Source organism: Microtus ochrogaster, chromosome 8 (genome assembly GCF_000317375.1).
Source record: "Microtus ochrogaster isolate Prairie Vole_2 chromosome 8, MicOch1.0, whole genome shotgun sequence".
Lineage (NCBI taxonomy): Eukaryota > Metazoa > Chordata > Mammalia > Rodentia > Cricetidae > Microtus > Microtus ochrogaster.
Window position 1 is genome coordinate 73,262,470 of NC_022015.1, and position 19,076 is coordinate 73,281,545.

The 19,076-nt window shown below is 44.6% G+C and overlaps 1 protein-coding gene across 2 annotated transcripts in view; it reads right to left on the reverse strand.

The window, feature by feature from the left end:
- The window catches only part of Fbxw4 (F-box and WD repeat domain containing 4), an 87,948-nt gene extending 70,695 nt beyond the window's left edge, over window positions 1-17,253 (reverse strand). Inside the window, exon 1 of one of the 2 annotated variants that reach the window (XM_026781267.1) lies at window positions 16,396-17,253. In XM_026781267.1, coding sequence (XP_026637068.1) covers window positions 16,396-17,249 — 854 coding nt within the window. In that variant the 5' untranslated portion in view covers window positions 17,250-17,253. The remainder of the gene's footprint in view (window positions 1-16,395) is intronic. The other variant, XM_005352366.3, reaches the window with a different exon arrangement.
- Between the last annotated feature and the right edge of the window lie 1,823 nt (window positions 17,254-19,076).

Below are 19,076 nucleotides of genomic sequence, written 5' to 3' on the forward strand. Positions count from 1 at the left end.
TGAGCCACCATGTGGTTGCTGGGAATTGAACTCAGGACCTTTGGAAGAGCAGGCAATGCTCTTAACCACTGAGCCATCTCTCCAGCCCCCTGTAACTTACTTTGAAATGCAGGATTAAGCAAATATGACCAAAAAATTATGAGCACTAGATGGTGAGGATATGGATGGTCTTTGTACAATTATTTTCCATGTTTTACACTTTACATAAAAAAAAAATGTTGACGCCGGGCGGTGCTGGTGCATGCCTTTAATCCCAACACTCAGGAGGCAGAGGCAGGTGGATCTCTGTGAGTTCGAGGCCAGGTCTACAAAAGGAGTTCCAGGACATGCTCCAAAGCTACAGAGAAACCCTGTCTCGAAAAACCAAAAAAAAAAAAAAAATGTTGACTGAGTAATAGATGTTTGAATGAGGGTAAGAGCAGTAAAAGACAGGGTACCATCAGGAAGAATGGCATAGTTTGGGATGTGAAGACAGGGAAGAGTTCAAAGGCCTTTTGAGTACATCTTTAGGCAGAATTTTGAAATCATGGATAAGAATGTGAAAGTTCCATATTGGATACCTGCCTATCTGTCTCCATGGCTTCAAACACTTGACCACACAAGGCACACTAGGTGCACTGCTGAGACACACGGTGATAAACACTAGATCTGCTAGAAATTCACTGACACACACACATTTCTCTCTGTCTCTACTTACACCTTCATATATACCACTCATCATTAAAAGCCTGCAGACAAAAGTTTTGATTTCAAGAGTCTAATGGACACACATTTGAAAAGATGGCTTGGGCAGGCATAAAGATATCTAGTCCATTTCAAGCTCTGGCCTTACTTATTTGCATAAATTAATTATTTTGATCTGTAAAGTCATGAATATATAGGACTGAATTTTAAAAACACAGAGATATGCCTGGCGGTGGTGGCGCACGCCTTTAATCCCAGCACTTGGAAGGCAGAGGCAGAGGGATCTCTGTAAGTTCGAGACCAGCCTTGTCTACAAGAGCTAGTTCCAGGATAGGCTCCAAAACTACAGAGAAACCCTGTCTCAAAAAACAAAAACAAAAAACAAACAAACAAAACACAGAGAGATACACAGATGGAAGGTTAACAGTATGAAAATGAGTCCTCCTCCTAACCCTCATCAAGATTCCCTTCTTCTCAAAACCACAGAGAAACCCTGTCTCAAAAAAACCAAAAAAAAAAAAAAAAGATTCCCTTCTTCCATTTGCCTTTCACTCAGCTTAATTTCTTAATTAACCATGAGACAGTTGTGATTTATATATTTCCCAATTCTTTTACAATGTAATATTTACTAAAGAGGAAAAAAATGTCCCTTAAAAATATAGGCACTCGGGCGGTGGTGGCGCATGCCTTTAATCCCAGCACTTGGAAGGCAGAGGTAGGCAGATCTCTGTGAGTTTGAGACCACCCTGGTCTACAAGAGCTAGTTCCAGGACAGGCTCCAAAACCACAGAGAAACCCTGTCTCGAAAAACCAAAAAAAAATTTTATATATATATATATATATATATATAGGCACTTAGAGGCAGTTGGTATGACGTAAGGAGAGGGGTAACTCAGCAGTAGACTAGATGTGTACTTGTAAGGCTCTGGATTCAATCCTCAGTACAAATAAAAAAATAAAAATAAAAGATGTTGACAAAACTGAGTATGTACCGGTAAAGAAAAAAAGAACTGATTGAGATGGACATCTCATACTACAATATAGTAAACCTAAAAAAAAAAAAAAAAAGGAAATAAAAGGAAATTGAGGTAGACATGATAACATAAGCTTGTGACCTCAACACTCAAAAGGATGAGGCAGAAGAATTTGTTGAGTTCAAAGCTAGCCTGGATCACATAGTGAGTCCAGGTCAGTCTCAGCTATAAGCAAGATCTTGTCTCATCCCATCTCAAAAAAAAAAAAAAGTCAAAAATAAAACAAAAAAGGGTAAATTTAAGATAGTTCAGGTAGAAGAAAATGAAATATATACACTCCAAAGAAAAGTAGAAACAAAATATATGATTTATAAAGTTTGTAAGTTGATTCTATTGATTTTGAAATGCTAACAGAGGTGGAAAAAGAAATTCAAAGGTAAACAAAAGTCAGGAGAATGAACACTGTAAATACAAATTCCATCTCTACAACCTGTAGGGAGCTGATGCAAATCTATCGAAACAACACCTGTGTCTCTAGTATCCAGCCATCCATGTCCAACAGAGCCTGCGAGCAGTCACGTGGGATTCCCACAAAGAAACACTGAAAAAACATTTCTGAGTACTCGTTTACAGAAATGTACCTTCAAACAGTTATTAAATACCACCTCACTTCTACTAGGTGGGAAAGCCTGACAAGGCTTTGACTTCATAAATACTGGGTTTGGTTATGCACTGCTGGTACTGGGTTCTGATCTCAAATTTCCACTATCAGCACTGTATTACAAACAAATAACTCAAACGAAAACTACATTTTACAATGTATGAGCTGGAAACAGCCCAGATGCTTGCCTGTGGGAGGGACGGGCACACTAAGGCAATGGGATAGACACGAAGAGCACTGGAAAGGACAGTGTGAGGGCCCACAACCATGGAGACAGCTGTTGCACAGTAAACAACAGTAACTGTAAGACTAAGTAAAAACTACCATGGAAGCCTAAGCTTTATGGATAACAGATAAGAAGATGTATATTAAGAGTGCCTTAGGATAGGAACAAGTTTGTTTTGTTTTGCTTTTTCTTTCGTTGGGGGATTATTTCAAGACAGGGTTTCTCTGTAGCTTTGGAGCCTGTCCTGGAACTCCCTTTGTAGACCAGGCTGGCCTGAAACTCACAGAGATCCGCCTGCCTTTGTCTTCCAAGTTCTGGGATTAAAGGTGGCACACCGCCACCGCCTGGCATATCTCTGTTTTTAAAACTCAGTCCTATATATTCATGACTTTACAGATCAAAATAATTAATTTATGTAAATAAGTAAGACCAGAGCTTGAAATGGACTAGATATCTTTATGCCTGCCCAAGCCATCTTTTCAAATGTGTGCCCATTAGACTCTTGAAATCAAAACTTTTGTCTGCAGGCTTTTAATGATGAGTGGTATATATGAGTGCTGGGATTAAAGCGTGCGCCACCACAACCAACAGTGAACAAGGTTTTCGATACAGCACATAGTAATGTGTCTTCCTACCTTTAACTAAACGGGTTAAATAAAGTTCTGTGGGGCACAGAAGGCAGACTCAGAGAACTGGAATCGCCAGGGTGTGGACTATGTAACTCCAGGTGCCTTTCCGTCTCCTTCTACACCTATGAAATGAGGGTAATAGTCCACACGGCCAGAGATGGCTCAAGTAAGAGTGCCTGCCACACAAGCCTGATGGCCTGAGTTTGATCCTCAGCACCCACAACAGAAGGAGAGCACCAGCACCAAAAGTCCTCTGACCTTCACAAGTGCACAGTGGCACATGCTTCTGGATTTACACACATATCACATACATATACACATAATCTAACAATAATAAAACAACTTGAATATAATTTATACAAGTCTGATATTTTAATGATAACACCTAAAACTAATATCTAAAGTGATCATATATCATCACAGAAATATATTGCAAACACAAATATATCTACTAGCTAATCCCGGGTATCAGGGATGTCACCACTAAATCTAAAATAATAATTATTTTTCTCCTAATCAATTTAGTTATAACTTTTAAAAGTTATTCCTGTAATACAAACATTTTATCTTTTAGGCTGAAGGCTGTTAGGTGGGCATGGATCTTTTACTGGATTTTCCTACCAGGTGGATGTGGTCCCTATTTCATATCATTAGAAAGCAGCCTGTACCACAGGGAGAGAACTGAGGACAGGAAAAGAGCTGACCCAGAACTGAAAAAGCACACACTTTTTATGCCAACACTTCCCTGCAGGTGCCCCTCCCTCCGACGCCAGAGACTGGGAAGACAGTGGGTAGTTACACCTCTCCTCCTAAACTAGGTCTAAGTTAACAAGCTAAAGGTGTCATATTCTCGATCCCAGAGGAAGATGTGGAGAAGGAAGGAATCCACACAGTTCCTGAATTAGGAGAAGGGTATTTCTCTCATCCCCCCTGGTCACTTAACAGTAACTTGGTGACTGAAACTTTCCTAGGGAGTCTGAGACTTCCCTGAGGAGTCTCGGCAACTAGAACCTTCCAAAGCTGAACTTTAGAAACTGCAGCTAAGCAGGAGAGGATGCAGGAATCTTCTTTTTTTTTTTTTTTTTTTTTGGTTTTTCGAGACAGGGTTTCTCTGTGATTTTGGAGCCTGCCCTGGAACTAGCTCTTGTAGACCAGGCAGGAATCTTCTTTTAAAGTCAACACCATAACCAAACACTCAGCTGTGGTTCCTCAAATCAGCTTCAGCTTTTCAAAGAGCAGGCCATGTGGCTTGACTTGAAAAAATTAACTTTGTTACAAAATGACTTAAGGGCTTTCCCATCTCCCTTCACCAATCCTATGAGAATACCCTAGATGGTAGTCACATTGTATCTAAATTTTTATTGGACTCAATACCTGAAAAAAAATCAGCCAGGCTCCAAGTTTTTCTCTGATGCCTGTTCTCCTCCTCTCAGAGAGGGCAGAACCAGGCAGAAGGAAAGTGCCCTTGAGGACAGAGGCTGGTGTGCCTTGGAAACCAATAAAGGCCTCGCCCTCACCCTTGAAATGGCCACAGGCTAACCATTTCCCCAAATGCTGATATAAAGTGAGGGTGCTCCCCTCAAAGAACTCGATTAGTGTCCTATAAATAAATCTCCCCAAGACTGTTAATGCAAGGAAAATTCTCTAACTTGGCCCAGGGGCCTGGCTGAACTGCCATTTTCCCCAGCCCTCCTTCCCTTGCCTCAGGCTCATCTCTCCCTTGTTTCCTTTCCCTTCCAGCTCAGCTTTCAGGCACTTAGTCACCATTAGAGTCTGACTGCATTCCTGGGTGCATGAACTATTTTAAACAAAAACAATACAACATGCACCCACGTAAGCTACCTGGTCCCTTAAAACCTTACCAAATGAGTCCAGAGGGGCAGAAATGATCCAGGACATCATCTAGAAAGACCTTTCAATTCCCCTTTCCAATCTCACACCTCCAAATCAAAGGCAAATAAACAAACCTGCTCTGAAGAACAATGGCTGGAGGGGGGAGGGAGTGTGCACGTGCATACATGCGTGTGTGTCTGTATGTGTGAGTGTACGTATCTCCAGGATCAGAAAACTCACAGAACATTAATCCCTTTCTTCCCCAACCCATCTTGCACTGCCTACTGAAGTGACAGGCAAGACTGCTTGCCCTTTGGAACTTAAGAAGAGGGGGCAAGTGCGCAACAAGGCCACCATGGTCCCTGAGCCAGTGAGAGAGGCACAGTGTATGGAGTCTGAGGGCTTGGGTTTTGCCTTAGCACCACCTCTTCTTTCCTTTGATTTCTCCCTCTCCGGAGAGCAGACCTTCCCAGATTGCCCATGCCCACCAGTTCTACCTATTCTAAGTGCCAAGCAGCTCAGCGAGAAACTTGTAATCTTCCTCTGGTCTTGCACCTGACAGCACATGGCCATAATTAAGGTTCTGAAAAGCTCAATGAAATTTTTTTAAATCGTGTTAAATTTACTTCACCTAGAATCTAGGGTCACCTTGATAAGACTTCACACAGGACAGCACGGCACTGACAAGAACGCCCCATATCTTCCTCCAGAGGCTCCCTAATGCCAACCCCCTTCTTCCATCTCACACCCATGTTCCAAGCTATATGACTGCAGCAAGCTGCTCTTCCACACTTAACCCTGTACCTGACACCATGGTTTCTTAACCATGCAACCCATGGTACAAATCAATGTGGGAGTCATGAAAAATTTCAAATCAGTAAAAGGTGAAACAAAAATGAATCCAAAACCAAATGCATAATGAACCAGAAGTAGTTCTGACAGTTCATTCATGCTGCATTGACTTCACTGCCGCCTTGGTCTGAAACACAACACGTGCTCTCTGGACTGCACAGCCCTTCATGCCACCCACTGCTGCTGAAGCCTCTTGGCTCAAACGAAAGACTACTAGATGTTATGAATTGCAGTATTTTTGCTGTATACACAAAGCTTTCTGCTCTTACAGAAACATAATAATTTATGGAAAACAAAAACAAAATATTTTTCTCCCACCATTCCTCAGTATGTAAGTGTCTTTGGATTGTACTGTTAGAATGCTGAACTTTGAAATCTGCTATTTGAGGTGCCAACTTCTTGTGTGTGTGTGGTTTTTCAAGACAAGGTTTTTCTGTGTAGCTTTGGCTGTCCTGGAACTCATTATGTAGACCAGGCTGGCCTCAAACTCAGGCCACTTCTATCACTTCTATCTATTCTCAGATCTGCCTACTTCTATCTCCTGAATGCTGGGATTAAAGGCATGCACCATGACTGCCTGGCAAGTTTCACGTAAGAAAAAAATATATTAAACTGGCATAGGGAGATGATGGCTCAGTTGGCAAAGTTCTGACACAAGCATGAGAACCTGAGTTTGGATCCCCAGGCCCATATAAAAGGGTGTGGTGTTAAATATCCACAATGTCAGCCCAAGAATAAAGATTACCTGCTGTGCATGCTCAAAACCCACATAAAACCCTGGCACTGGCTGGGCAGAGACAAGTAGATCCCAAGGGCTCAAGGACAGCCAGTCCAGCCCTACCAGTAGGTTCAGTGAAAGACCCTCTCTCAAAAACAAGGGGCAGAGGGATAAGACACCCAATGTCAACTCTGGCCTCCATATGCACACATAAATACTCCCACATGCTCACATACATATCTGCATACCCACAAAAATGCACTCACACATATACAGACATTCATCCACATGAATACACATTCAATCATTAGGTCAACTTTAGCTTGGGATTACGGTAGAATTCCCAACAATTTCTAAAATGGTCCTAACCATCCTTTTGCCATTTTGTATTAGAAACGATGCAGAAGAGGGATCTTGGCATGACACTCAGATACCAGAGCATCAGTCAGCCTGGAAAACACACTGGACATGCTGCAGCATCAAATACTCAGCAACCACCTGATTCCTTCTGCAAAATCCATCTCATTATATATTTCATCTTTAATAAATGATAAAGTCATACATTACAAAGAATTGTTTCAGAGTACATTTCATTATGACTTATTATCAGTGAACTTTTTATTTGCATACCTACCTATTTTACAAACTTTTATACCCAGGGTTATATATTATCAGGCAAAAGGAGATCATGAGTAGAAAAAAAAACTTAAGAAGCTCCACCCTACCTGTATCACCAGCACCAACAGTACCAGCCTATCTCTGTCTTTGGCAATGCTTGATTCTCTTCAAGAGACTAGTCAAATTCATCACCACCCTCCTCACCAAGCTGGGTAGGTAGACCAAGCTAACACACACACCGGCTAAAATTGAATTTGTGCACCACACGGAGCCCATCTTGCCTTTTCAGCTCTCACTGGCCTGGGGCTCACTGAGTAGGCCAGTCTGTCTGAGCTCAGAGATTGGCCTGACTCTTCCCCCACAGCCTAAGTGAAGAAAGGAGGAAGGGAAGGAGGAAAGAATCTTTTTTTAATTTAAAGAGTTTTCAAAAATATGTTCTCCCTTTGGCAAGTCTCACTGTGTTCAACACTACCCAGAGGTTCAGATGTCCTTCCTGGGCCAGGGAGACAGCAGCAGTTGAGAGCACCTGTTCTTTTTTTCTTTCTTTCTTTCTTTCTTCCTTTTTTTTTTTTTATTTTTATTTTTGACAGGGTTCTGTGTAGCCCTAGCTGTCCTGGAACTCACTTTGTAGACCAGGCTGGCCTCAAACTCAGAGCTCCACCTGCCTCTGCCTTCCGAGTGTTGGCATAAAATGCATGTGTCACCACTGCCGGGACAAGAAGACACAGGTTCAGTTCCCAGCACCCATATGGTGACTCACAACTGTCCATAACTCCAGTTCCAGGGGATCTGACACCTTCTTCTGCTCTCTGCAGGCACCAGGCATGCACACAGTGCACATACACACATGCAAGCAAAAACATTCTTACACATAAAGAATAAATCTAAAAAAAAATTTAAGCTCTTCCTAGCAAGACATCTGTAATATGCACATCTTTAAGAACTCAACATAAGACCTGGCAGTGGTGGCAACACCTTTAATCCCAGCACTCGGGAGACAGAGGTAGGCGGATCTCTGTGAGTTTGAGGCCAGCCTGGTCTACAGAGTACATTCCAGGACAATCAGGGCTACACAGAGAAACCCTGTCTTGGAAAAAAGAAAAAAAAAAAATAAGGAAGGAAGGAAGGAAGGAAGGAAATAAGAACTCAATGTTAAGTATCCAAATTCTAGGCTAAGTCCCAGCCATCCATAGCAGTTTCAGGAGCAGTGAGCCTCCCCCACCCTTCACTGTGAGCTTCAGGTGTGAGCCATGCTTACGCTGTCTCTCCTGTCACTGGCCAAGCTCTGTAACTTGCAAAGCACCTGTCCAGGATGTGTTCAGCAAAATGTTAACAAATATTAAGCAGGAAAAATGTTTTATGATCAAAATATTTTGGACAATGAAGGATAAAACAAAATTAAACAGTTCCCTCTATGAAAGAACTTCTCAGTGCCTTTAATTTGTCCGTGGGCACTGCGGTCCCAGAGGGGTGTGGCGCAAGGCATTTCCCACATTCAATTGACTACAGAATGAGTTCTCCACTAAAAAGGCTGGTCTAGCACTTTCTGAGAAGAAACAACAGTAAAAGAAGCTGCTATTGGTGTGCGTGTGTATGGACAAGTCTCCCCGAGTCATGAATTACGCACAGGCTGACTTAGTTACACTCTGCTCTCTTGTCTCCTTCTGCCTGGACTCCCCATCTGAAACGTGAGGAATAATTACACCACTCTGCTTCCCAGGGTTACTTTTTATTGTTTTTAATCTTAAAGCTGTGTTCCATATTAATCACTCAAAGTACCGAGACTTTAAAATCCCTAGTGTCCCGCTAGCCTGGACAAAGGGATGGAGAATGTGAACCATACACCACGAGCCAGTCCTCACATCTCCAGTCTCTGGGCTGCTATGATGAAAGCCAAAATGTAGGCACGATAAGGATGAGTGAACAGCTCTCCTGACAGCACCCTGGGCAGGGAGCCCTGTCTTGAGCACACAACACCCATGTCTGAATCTTGATGTATCTTTAGAAAGTCAGTATAGACTTTATAAAGGAAATGCAAAGAAATAGGAGGTCAAAGCTAGAACTATGAGAAAGAAAAAGTACTGAAAACTATTTCCTTTTTCTAAAGAAAGGAACTCATTAAGTTTGTGAACAGGGGAAATATACTGTACCTTTCAGTAAAACTGCTCTCCAGGAAAAGTATCTCAACGTATTTACTATAAAACAATTTAATTTCCCTGTCCCATCACCTGCCACCCTATCCCCACCCCACCCTCAAACCCCACAGATTGTGGATTTCCTCTCATTCTTGGCAGAGTTACCAGAAGAAACATAATACCCCCTTCGGAGCGCTCCCAACAGCTGCTGCAACAAGAAGGGGGAGTTAGGGATAGCACTCCAGAGCGGCCTCTAAAAACGACTCTTCCCTTTCCAAACTGGGGGCCAATGAGCGTGACTTCTCTTTCTCTGCCCCCTACAGCAAAGGGGAGGGCTGGCAAAGTGGCTCAGCGAATAAGGACACTTGCCACCAACCCAACAACCGGAGTCCAATCCTCGGAACACTCCCGATCGAAGGAGAAAACCAATCCCCAGAGGTTGTCCTCTGAATTCCACACATGCGTACCCACACACGCATACACAAATAAGTAAGGAAAGGAACCACAAAGGTAACAGTGTTTCCTTCCCGAGACTCCCACCTCCAACTCATCGGCTCTCAATTCGGCTTAAAGCTGAAGCTTTCCAAAGTTTCCCCTCAGGAGGGCAACTCTCCTTTTTTCCCCAACCTGCATTTCCCCAAGCAGCCGCCTACTACTACTACTTAAATAAACATTTCTTATGTTTATTTAATCCAAAAAAATTTTAAATTACATTGCGGAGGCTGGGGAAGAGAGGGAAGAGAGGATGTGTGTGGCTGCACACGTGCCATGGTACACATGTAGAGGTCAGACAACAACTTGTGTGAGGTGGGCCTCCTACCATGTGGGTTCCAGAGACTCAAACTCAGGCCATCAGCCTTGGCAGCAAGCATCTTTACCCACTGTACCATCTCATGTACCCCAACCCACCATCAATTCTCTCTCTCTCTCTCTCTCTCTCTCTCTCTCTCTCTCTGTCTCTCTCTCTCTCTCTCTCTCTCTTTTTAGACTTTTTGAGACAAAATCTCTGACTGTCCTGGAACTCACCATGTAGACCAGGCTGGCCTCAAACTCACAAAGAAAGATCTACCTGCCTTTGTCTCCCAAGTGCTGGGATTAAAGACACGTACACCATGCCCGGCAAATCCACCAGTTTCTGTTGCATTTCTTATCAAAACCTCAATTAAATAGACTTCCATTATTACTATCTGTCCCCAGTCCATATATCAGATATCAGTTCCCTTCAGGTCAAGAGATTTAAAAAGCAAAAATCTAGGGCTCAATTCAGCAGAGCCCCTCTTCGCTTGCGTCACCACACACTGATGCTCTTGAGACTCTATCAGGAAAAGCAACAGAGAGCCATTCTGTAAGGCCTTCAGCATTTCGGCTGAGACCACCAACAAAGTTCATGAATGTCAATTGGGGGCAATGGCAATATCTTGCTTCACCATGGTGAAGCTGACCAGAACCTCCACCATCGTTCCCCAAAGGTGATGGCTGGGGCTGAGTGAAGACCGTGAAAACTGCACGGGAGTTGAGGGAGAAAATATAACGTAAGGAATGATTTGGAATAAGGGGTGGGAGAGGGCGGAGGGATGAACTGGCTGACCCCAAATGTCTTTTCCATCTCTAACTCCTATGATTCTTTGACCTCCAATTTTGTGCTGTGAACAAGGAATGGAAAGTCAACAGACATGGTAATGTTTTGAAAGAGCCTGGCAGTCTGCTCTTGTCATTTAATGGCCTTTACATGTATTTTTTAAGGTGTCTCCAAGCCCTGTCTTCATTTCACAGTTGTCACCTTTCTCAGCAATTTGAGCTCATGTCAAATACCAAAAAAGAAGAGAAAAGAAAGAATGCGCAGGCAATTAATTGTAGGCTAAAGAGGGGCTCATTGGGTGGCCCATTCTTCCAGGGAGGGCGATGCGGACAGTCTGAAGAAAATGAAAGACTGACTCAGAGCTGAGACGAGGCAGCCAACCCTGCAACAAGGGTCAATTCTTTTTCCAGATAGTCTCATTCTCAGTTTAGATGAGTGTTCCCAGGAGCTAGGACTCATATGTACATTAACTGGTATGACCACCTTGCTTCTATGGAGCTCCACCTAAAGCCCATGGACCTGAACAAGACTACAGAACAAGAAGGCTGCCTCAAAAATGAAGCAAGTCTGTCTTGCTCCAACCTCATCTGATAGCATACACTAGATAATTTTCTTTTTTTTTAAATATTTATTTATTTATTATGCATACAATATTCTGTCTGTCTGTATGCCTGCAGGCCAGAAGAGGGCACCAGACCCCATTACAGATGGTTGTGAGCCACCATGTGGTTGCTGGGAATTGAACTCAGGACCTTTGGAAGAGCAGGCAATGCTCTTAACCTCTGAGACATCTCTCCAGCCCCCACCAGAGAATTTTCTGAACAATTTCTGTAGATAGGGGTAGGAGAGTCAGATTTTCCTCTGAAACTCATAATCCATTTTTCCCTTTATTCCTTCTCATGTTAATTTTCAAATCTTCCTAGAACCTGGCCTCAAAGAAAGTCAACCTGAATTTCTCTTTGTTCCACGGTTAGGAGACAGGACTAATCCAATGCCAAGGTCAACTCAGAGTTAAGGGTATAACTTCATACAAAGGAGATTCTTCCCTATGTCAAGAACTCAAAAATAATTATTTAAAACCTGTGTGCTTCCTCAGTAATCTTGCCACCACCTGGATTTCAGAAGCTCAACCCAAACTTGACTTGGGTGAAGGATCTAGATCTCCAAATGCACTCACACTGCAGCCGGTGAAGTCTGCTTTCTTTGTGACTCTGCCCTGAGAGTTAGAGACGGCCCCTAGGGTGGAAAGGCAGGGACTACCTCAGCCCTGCAGCCTTGAAAGAGGCCTCCTCTAAAGACAGGCCTTGCACCAGACCATTTCCTGCTTCTGCAGGTGCATTTACTGTGAACATGTAAACTGAACCCTCCTTTTATTAACTCAGAAACCATCAATAAATAAATAAGGCCTGGGGCTGGAGAGATGGCTCAGTGGTTAAGAGCACATACAGCTCTTCCAGAGGACCTGGCTTTAGTCTCAGCACCCTCTGGCACCAGGGATCCAATATCTCTGACCTCCCCAGACAACTACATGCATGTGCACACACCCATACATACCACATTTTAAAATAAAATAGTTTTTTCAAAAGGCCTTTCCAAACAACTAAGACAACAACATATCCCTCCAGGAAACCTCTGAGCAGCTAAGGAGAGGTGACTCCTCACAGGTAAGGCAGAAAGGGCAAGAAGAAAGTCGAGGATAATTTCGAGTTGCTAATTGTCTCCTAAAAATCACAATTTAGGCCTTACAGTCAGCAATGCCCTCTCCATTCAGTTAGGGAAGGAAACTTCATGCTTTCTCTTCCTGGGGGGAGGGGGACTCTTAGGTGCAATCATTTTAAAACAAACAAACACACTCTGCTTATCTGCGTCTATCTCCCCTCTCTGGACGGTAGTCACTGAAATAGATATCCTCAGCCCCCAGCCTCAAAGAGCTCCAAGGCTGCAGGACTGTCAAAGGAATGAGTCTGCATGCCAGGGCAAACACCTCAGAGGCTCTCCTCCTGACACTCCTATTGTTAATTCCAGGCAAATCTATCCCGGGCTAATGGAAGAGCACCCACGGAACTAACCATAGGAAATTCCCGTTTGAAAATATGAAACACTGAAATAAAGAAGGGGTCAAGTAAGCTTTCTTAAACATAGAAATTGCAAGTATTATCTAAACAGGTCTCTGTGCAGATTTCCCCTTCCTTTGCTCCCACTAATTACCCATATCCGAATTTACACACAGTACCTCTGCTCCTCCCCCATCATGTGTTTCTTGCACACAGCAGGCATCATATATGATAGACCTGGTGGAGTCTACTGCTGTGTTCTTACACACTGAATTGGGTGAGTGCCCACCCCATTCTTTATTCAAAAAATCTCTGTATAAAACACTGCCTAGATTTTTACGATTATAACCAAGATATTTCTATTTCCCTAGGCTTCATAAAGCTTTCAAATAAAACTAATTTGAAATCAGATGACTAATTCAAACTACTTTCTGTTTCCTAAAAAAAACGGGGGGGGGGGGAGTCCCACTTAGAATACTTCTTAGTGTTGACTGGGCAAGAGGCCTAAAGGGAAGCAAATTATTTGTTTGTGGTTTTTAAGTGGCTCAAATGCCTTCAAGCACAAGAATAAGACCATTAACAAATGACAAGGAACCCAAGCAGTTCATCTTACTCAACAAAGCTATGATCAGTTAGGAAGAGCTAAACGGAACAGGGCTTGCCCTGGGCCGGAAGGTCAGTAAACCTTAGCAGTTAGTGTTTCTGAAAATCAGAAGGCCCTTAAGCAGCAAGTGCAGTCCCTAAGCCCACGGGTTGTGCTGTCATGTTTGTGAAAACATTCAGGACAGATGAGAGAACCTGGATGTTATCTGTGTGTTTGTGTGTGTGTTTCCTATCATTAGGCAGCACTTCCAAATCAAACCATGCCCACTTCTGACATCTGCAGAATAAAGGGAAAGGCAAGCAATTGAAAAAGTTCTTTTACAACAACTTAGGGAAGGTTTTCTACACAATGAACACATGAACACAATCATGGCTGGTTAGGACCCATTTTACTGAACAATGTTATTCCTAGTCTTTAAGGAGCTAAAACTCAGAGCCAGAGAGACTGTATGCCTTCTAAGAAAGTCAAGTTTTGTGCTGTGCTTATAGATGTACTTCTTATCCAGTCCGCATCAATTAGTCCAAAGCATGACTACCAACAGCTGACATTATGCAGGGAACGATCATCTGCACTTGGGGAGCAGGCACCCTGACCTTTCAGCAAATTGGGGCAATGCCTTATCTCTTCAGGGATGACAACTACCTCTCAGTGGTTTACTAAGTCTCTGCAGCTGTCCAGAAACAGGTCACACTGGTAAATGCTCTCCACCTGCTATAACAGGCATAATTTCTCCTCTCAACCCAAAAACCAGAGCAGTGACCCTGCTCTTTATCAAGTGCCACAGCAAAACAACCTCTCTGGAAGGACAATGCTTCATGCTAGGACACACACACACACACAAAATTAAAATGAACATACCCAATATAGTAAGGCCATAATAAATATCATTTTGCAGACCCTGAGCACTTTTTACTGTAAGTTTATTTTCATTTTGTTATCGTTCTCAGTCTCTCTTAGAACATCAGAAAGGATAGGAGGTTTTGGTCATGAACTGAGCAGAAGTGGAACAGTGACCCTGACATTTCCCCCAGCAAGTATCATAGAAACCTAGCAGATATTACACTCTTCCACGGAGCAGCATATTTAAAATGTTATGGAAATGGGAAGATAACACCAGTAGATAAAAAGGGAGAGTTCAGATACAAATTGAATATACAAACATGTGTATATGTGTGTGTGTTCACATTAATATACAGCCCTATAAGCCTACCAAAGAGAAAGAGAAGCTTAAGAAAAGGTATAGCAATTTCGAGCTCTTTAAGAGAAAAATACAGTAAGAGAATTTCTCTCCTTGTACCAAAACAAGTGTTACTGATGAAAATGCCATTTTAAAAAAATCAAGTTATAAGCAAATCAGTCGGCAATTAAATTTGTCAGGTCTGTGAAAGAATTAGAAATTTATCAGGTTGGGAAGGAGAAAAAAATTACAAGACTGTCAGATTCTAATGAAGTATAAAAACTAATAAAAATAACAGAATAAAAAATCGACTGGAAAACATATCTCTATCAAAGATGATAGACGAGAGTCAAGCATTTATGACCCAGAAAAATTCCAAATTTATAACAAAAACACCAAGAGCCCAGTAACAGTAGAAAGAGACGATTGCCACAGGTGAAAGACACGTGGCAAAATAGTTACCCTGGCCAGTGATGAGAGAGAGATACACAATGACGCAGCTTTGGCCCACTCTCACTCGCCCGCAAAAACAGCAACGGGTTTGTTTTTGTTTTAATTCTCACATCAAATGTGCTCACTCATTCTTTGCTGGTATACTGTGACTTGGTCCAATACCTCTGCATATCAAAACCTATGTCCAATAATGCCTAGCTGGAGATTTTTATTCTAAGGAACTAATTGGAGACACGTGGCATACCTCAAAACCCATTACATTATTCACTTAGCCCTCCTGTGAGGGTGGGTAAGGGAGCAAGTGCAGGTTGGGCAATTAAGGGGGTGTGCACCTGAAAAACATTTAAAATGAAAATAGTTGTGTAGAGATGATGACTTCTCATGCTTAAAAAAGAACTTTTGTTATTCTCCAGTATTACAACTGAGCAAGGGCGGGCTGCAATCTGAAAGATTTTATCCTCACGAGTTCTGTGACCATGTTCTCCCCTTCCTGTTCAACAACCTAATGTTTCGGGATGTTTTGCATTCACGAGTCTCAGACATGACCCAACTTCAGTATCTTGAATACAGCCTATACCAAATCCAACTTGTTGCCTCAAGACTTCTTTTGCGGGTCCTTCTGCCTGAATCAAGTCCTAAAATATGCTGACAATGGGACTAAAAGCTCTTTTTTTTTTACAGGCTCTGGAGCCTTTTCTGTATATTTGACTATCAGAGCCCTGAAGGCTAACAACCTCTGAGAGAGTGGACAGGATCAAAGGCCACAGAAACACGTTGAAAGACCACCTAGTGGGCCTGGGTCCTGGAACCAGCAGGCGTCGTCCTTCAAGGGCCTGAAGCACAAGACGCAGACCAACCTAGTTGTTCTGGGCTGAGGAACCCAGAGTCAAAAATTTAGGAAAAGCCACAACTCATGAGGGCTCAAGAGTATTTTAGGCTGGCTGATTGTGAGTAGTCGCCCACAGGGGAGGGCGCTGAGGGATGCTCTCCCGAAGCTTCCTCGGGTTGGGGGGGGGGTGACACCGGGATTCCCCGAGGGTGCTGGGGAGGGATCTGGGGCACAGGGAGTGGGGGTGAATCTGGGTTTCGATATTACGGGAGCCACACGGCCCCGAGCCGACCAGGCCTCGGCGCCCCGCCCTTTCCCAGGACGCTGGCCCGCCCGGAGCGGGGAACGGGCGGGCGAGCGGGCGCTTACAGGTCGGTGCCGAGCCGCGTGAAGCCGGAGTTGAGCGAGGCCCGGGCTATCCGGCGCCAGAGCAGGTCGCAGCTGGTGAAGCGCCGCAACCAGCGGCACACCTGAGCCAGGCGGCCGAGGGCCCGCATGTCGAGGTAGGAGCAGATGAGCAGCAGCAGCTCCTCCGGCAGGCGCCACAGCGCGGGCCCCGCGGCCGGACGACCGGACGGCTCCGCAGCCGCCGCTGCCGCCTCCTCGTCGCCGGCCGCCGCCATGGCCGTCCGGGTCCCCGGGATGCGGCCCCACGCCTGACACCCACGCTCCCGTGCTCTCTCCCGGCTGCCGTCCTCCCGCCGCTCGGCCCCGAGCCTCCGTTCCTCCTCCTTCCCTGGGCCTGCGCTCCCCTCATCCCGCTTCCCGGAGCTTCTCGGTCCTTCCTCCACGCCTGCGCCCTCCTCTCCTTCCTGCCCCGGGCCCGCCTCAGCCCCCGGCCCCGCTGTCTTCCTCGCCGGCTGCAGGCCCGGTTTCCCTTCCGCCCCGCTTCCTCTTCCGCCGTGCCCGGTGCCCGCTTTCCCCTTCCTCCTTCCTCGCTTTCCCCGTGCGACCCTCGCCTCCCCGCCCTCGCTTTCCCTGGGCCCGCGGTTCCCGGGGGAACCCGAGCGGCCCTGGCTGCCCATGAGCGGCCGCAGGGCCGGTTCGACGCGCAGCGGAGCCGAAGTCGCCGCCGCCTCCTCGAGAGGAGGCGACACCAGGCCGGACCGGGTCACATGGGGCGGCGCGGGCCCAGGCCGGGACCCGCCCCTCACGCCTGCATTTCGGGGTGCGAACCCCAACTCGGGAGCTGACATCCCTGTCTTCTGGAGCACCAGGAACATCTAGTTGAAGCACATGTCTTCAAGACTAACGAGGAACCAAGCTTGGTGGCTTGTCTGTAATCCCTGAGGCTAAGGCAGGAGGATGGCCATGAGTTCAAGGCCCACCTGGCCTACAGAGAAAGATCCTGTCCAAATTTAAAAAAAAAAAAAAAGGGGGGGGGTTATTGACAAGTTTACAGAAAGTCCCCATCCTAGGCCACAAGAGGCCTGTGGCTTCAGGAACCATCTAGGTGGAACCTCTGCCCTCAACAGGCACCTACTTGCTTGGCCTTTTGGTTCTGGGAGCATTCCTCATCCCAAAGTGATGCCTTCCTTCCACAAGCCATAAACCAGATTCTCATAAAACTGCAACCCAAAAGTTGGAACATTCCTCACTTGATATGAACCAGTGTACCAGTCTAAGTAGACAATACCTGGGGAGGGAAAAGCAACCGACTAGATCCTGAGTCCATAGCTCCCAAACCAAGCAGCATATCAGACCATAGCTGACCTAGGGCTCTTCAGCAGTCATTACATAGGGCAAGATGATTCTCCAAGATTACCTCCACTGGGTTCACCTGAACCAATCTTAAAAGTTTCTGAAGGATAGACCCGTGCTGTCCAACATGGTCTGAGTTGGTCTACTTTAATCACAGGTGACATCTGTGTGTGTGAAAGGCAATTTCTCCAGATTCAAGTGTGCTATAAGAAAAAGTCAAACACACAGCTGGTTTTTGAAAAGCTAGATGAGAAAGGGAATGAAATACTGGGCTGGAGAGATGGCTCAGTGGTTAAGAGAGCTGGCTGCTCTTCCAGAAGTCCAGAGTTCTATTCCCAGCAACCACATGGTGGCTCACAACCATCTGTAATGAGATCTGGTACCCTTTCTGATCTGACCTGCAGACATACATGCAGACAGAACACTGTATACTTAATAAATAAAGTCTTAAAAAAATACCTTACATAATTGTATACTACATAGTAATTGTTAGTAACTTAGACATACTGGAATGAATTCAGTATATTTAGTGTGATTGTTAGAAAATTCAAGATATGTGTGACTTATAATTGTGGTTCGTGTTATTTCTGTTAGACAGCTCTGGGCTACATAGCAAGAGTTGGATGAGCCAGCCTTGGTGGAGCATGCTTATAATCCCAGCACTGGGGAGCCAGAGACAGGCAGATCTCTGTGAGCTCAGGCCAGCCAGGACTACAGATGGAGACCAAAAACAGGACGAACAAAGAAAGCAGAGTGTTTCTCTTCCTGAAATCTGTGTAAGAGACGAGGTATGGTGGCACACACCTGTAATGAACAGCACTTCAGGAGGCAGTGAAAGCACCATTTCAAATTCCGTACCAGCCAAAGGTCCCTAGGAAGATTCTCTCTTGGAAACAACCCAAGCAATTCAAGAATGATTGGAGAGTTTTCTTTTGTGCTGACATCTTAACAGCCATTTTTAAGGAGCAGGAACGGATGAGACATTAATTCTGAGAATCATTCAAAGCCTGGCATAGCCAAGGGGAGAACAAGCAAAGCCCCTGCATGGAGCTACAGAGCTGCAGAAGCATCATGTAACAAGGTCAGACCAGAATCTGGCTTTGCCCTAGAATTACTTTTTGATCTTAGCAAAACAACAACAAAACCCCGCCTCTCTTGGCCTTTTAGTGTTCTCAGTCCGTAGCAGAGATAAATGCCTCTGCTTTACTTTCGAAGGATAAATGAGATGATCCCTGTAAAATGCTTTGAACTTCTCTAAGAAAATTCTCAGTGATAGTTACAGGTCAAATCCTGTTACAAACGCGCGCGCGCACACACACACACATCCCCTTGAAAAGATACAACAAAGG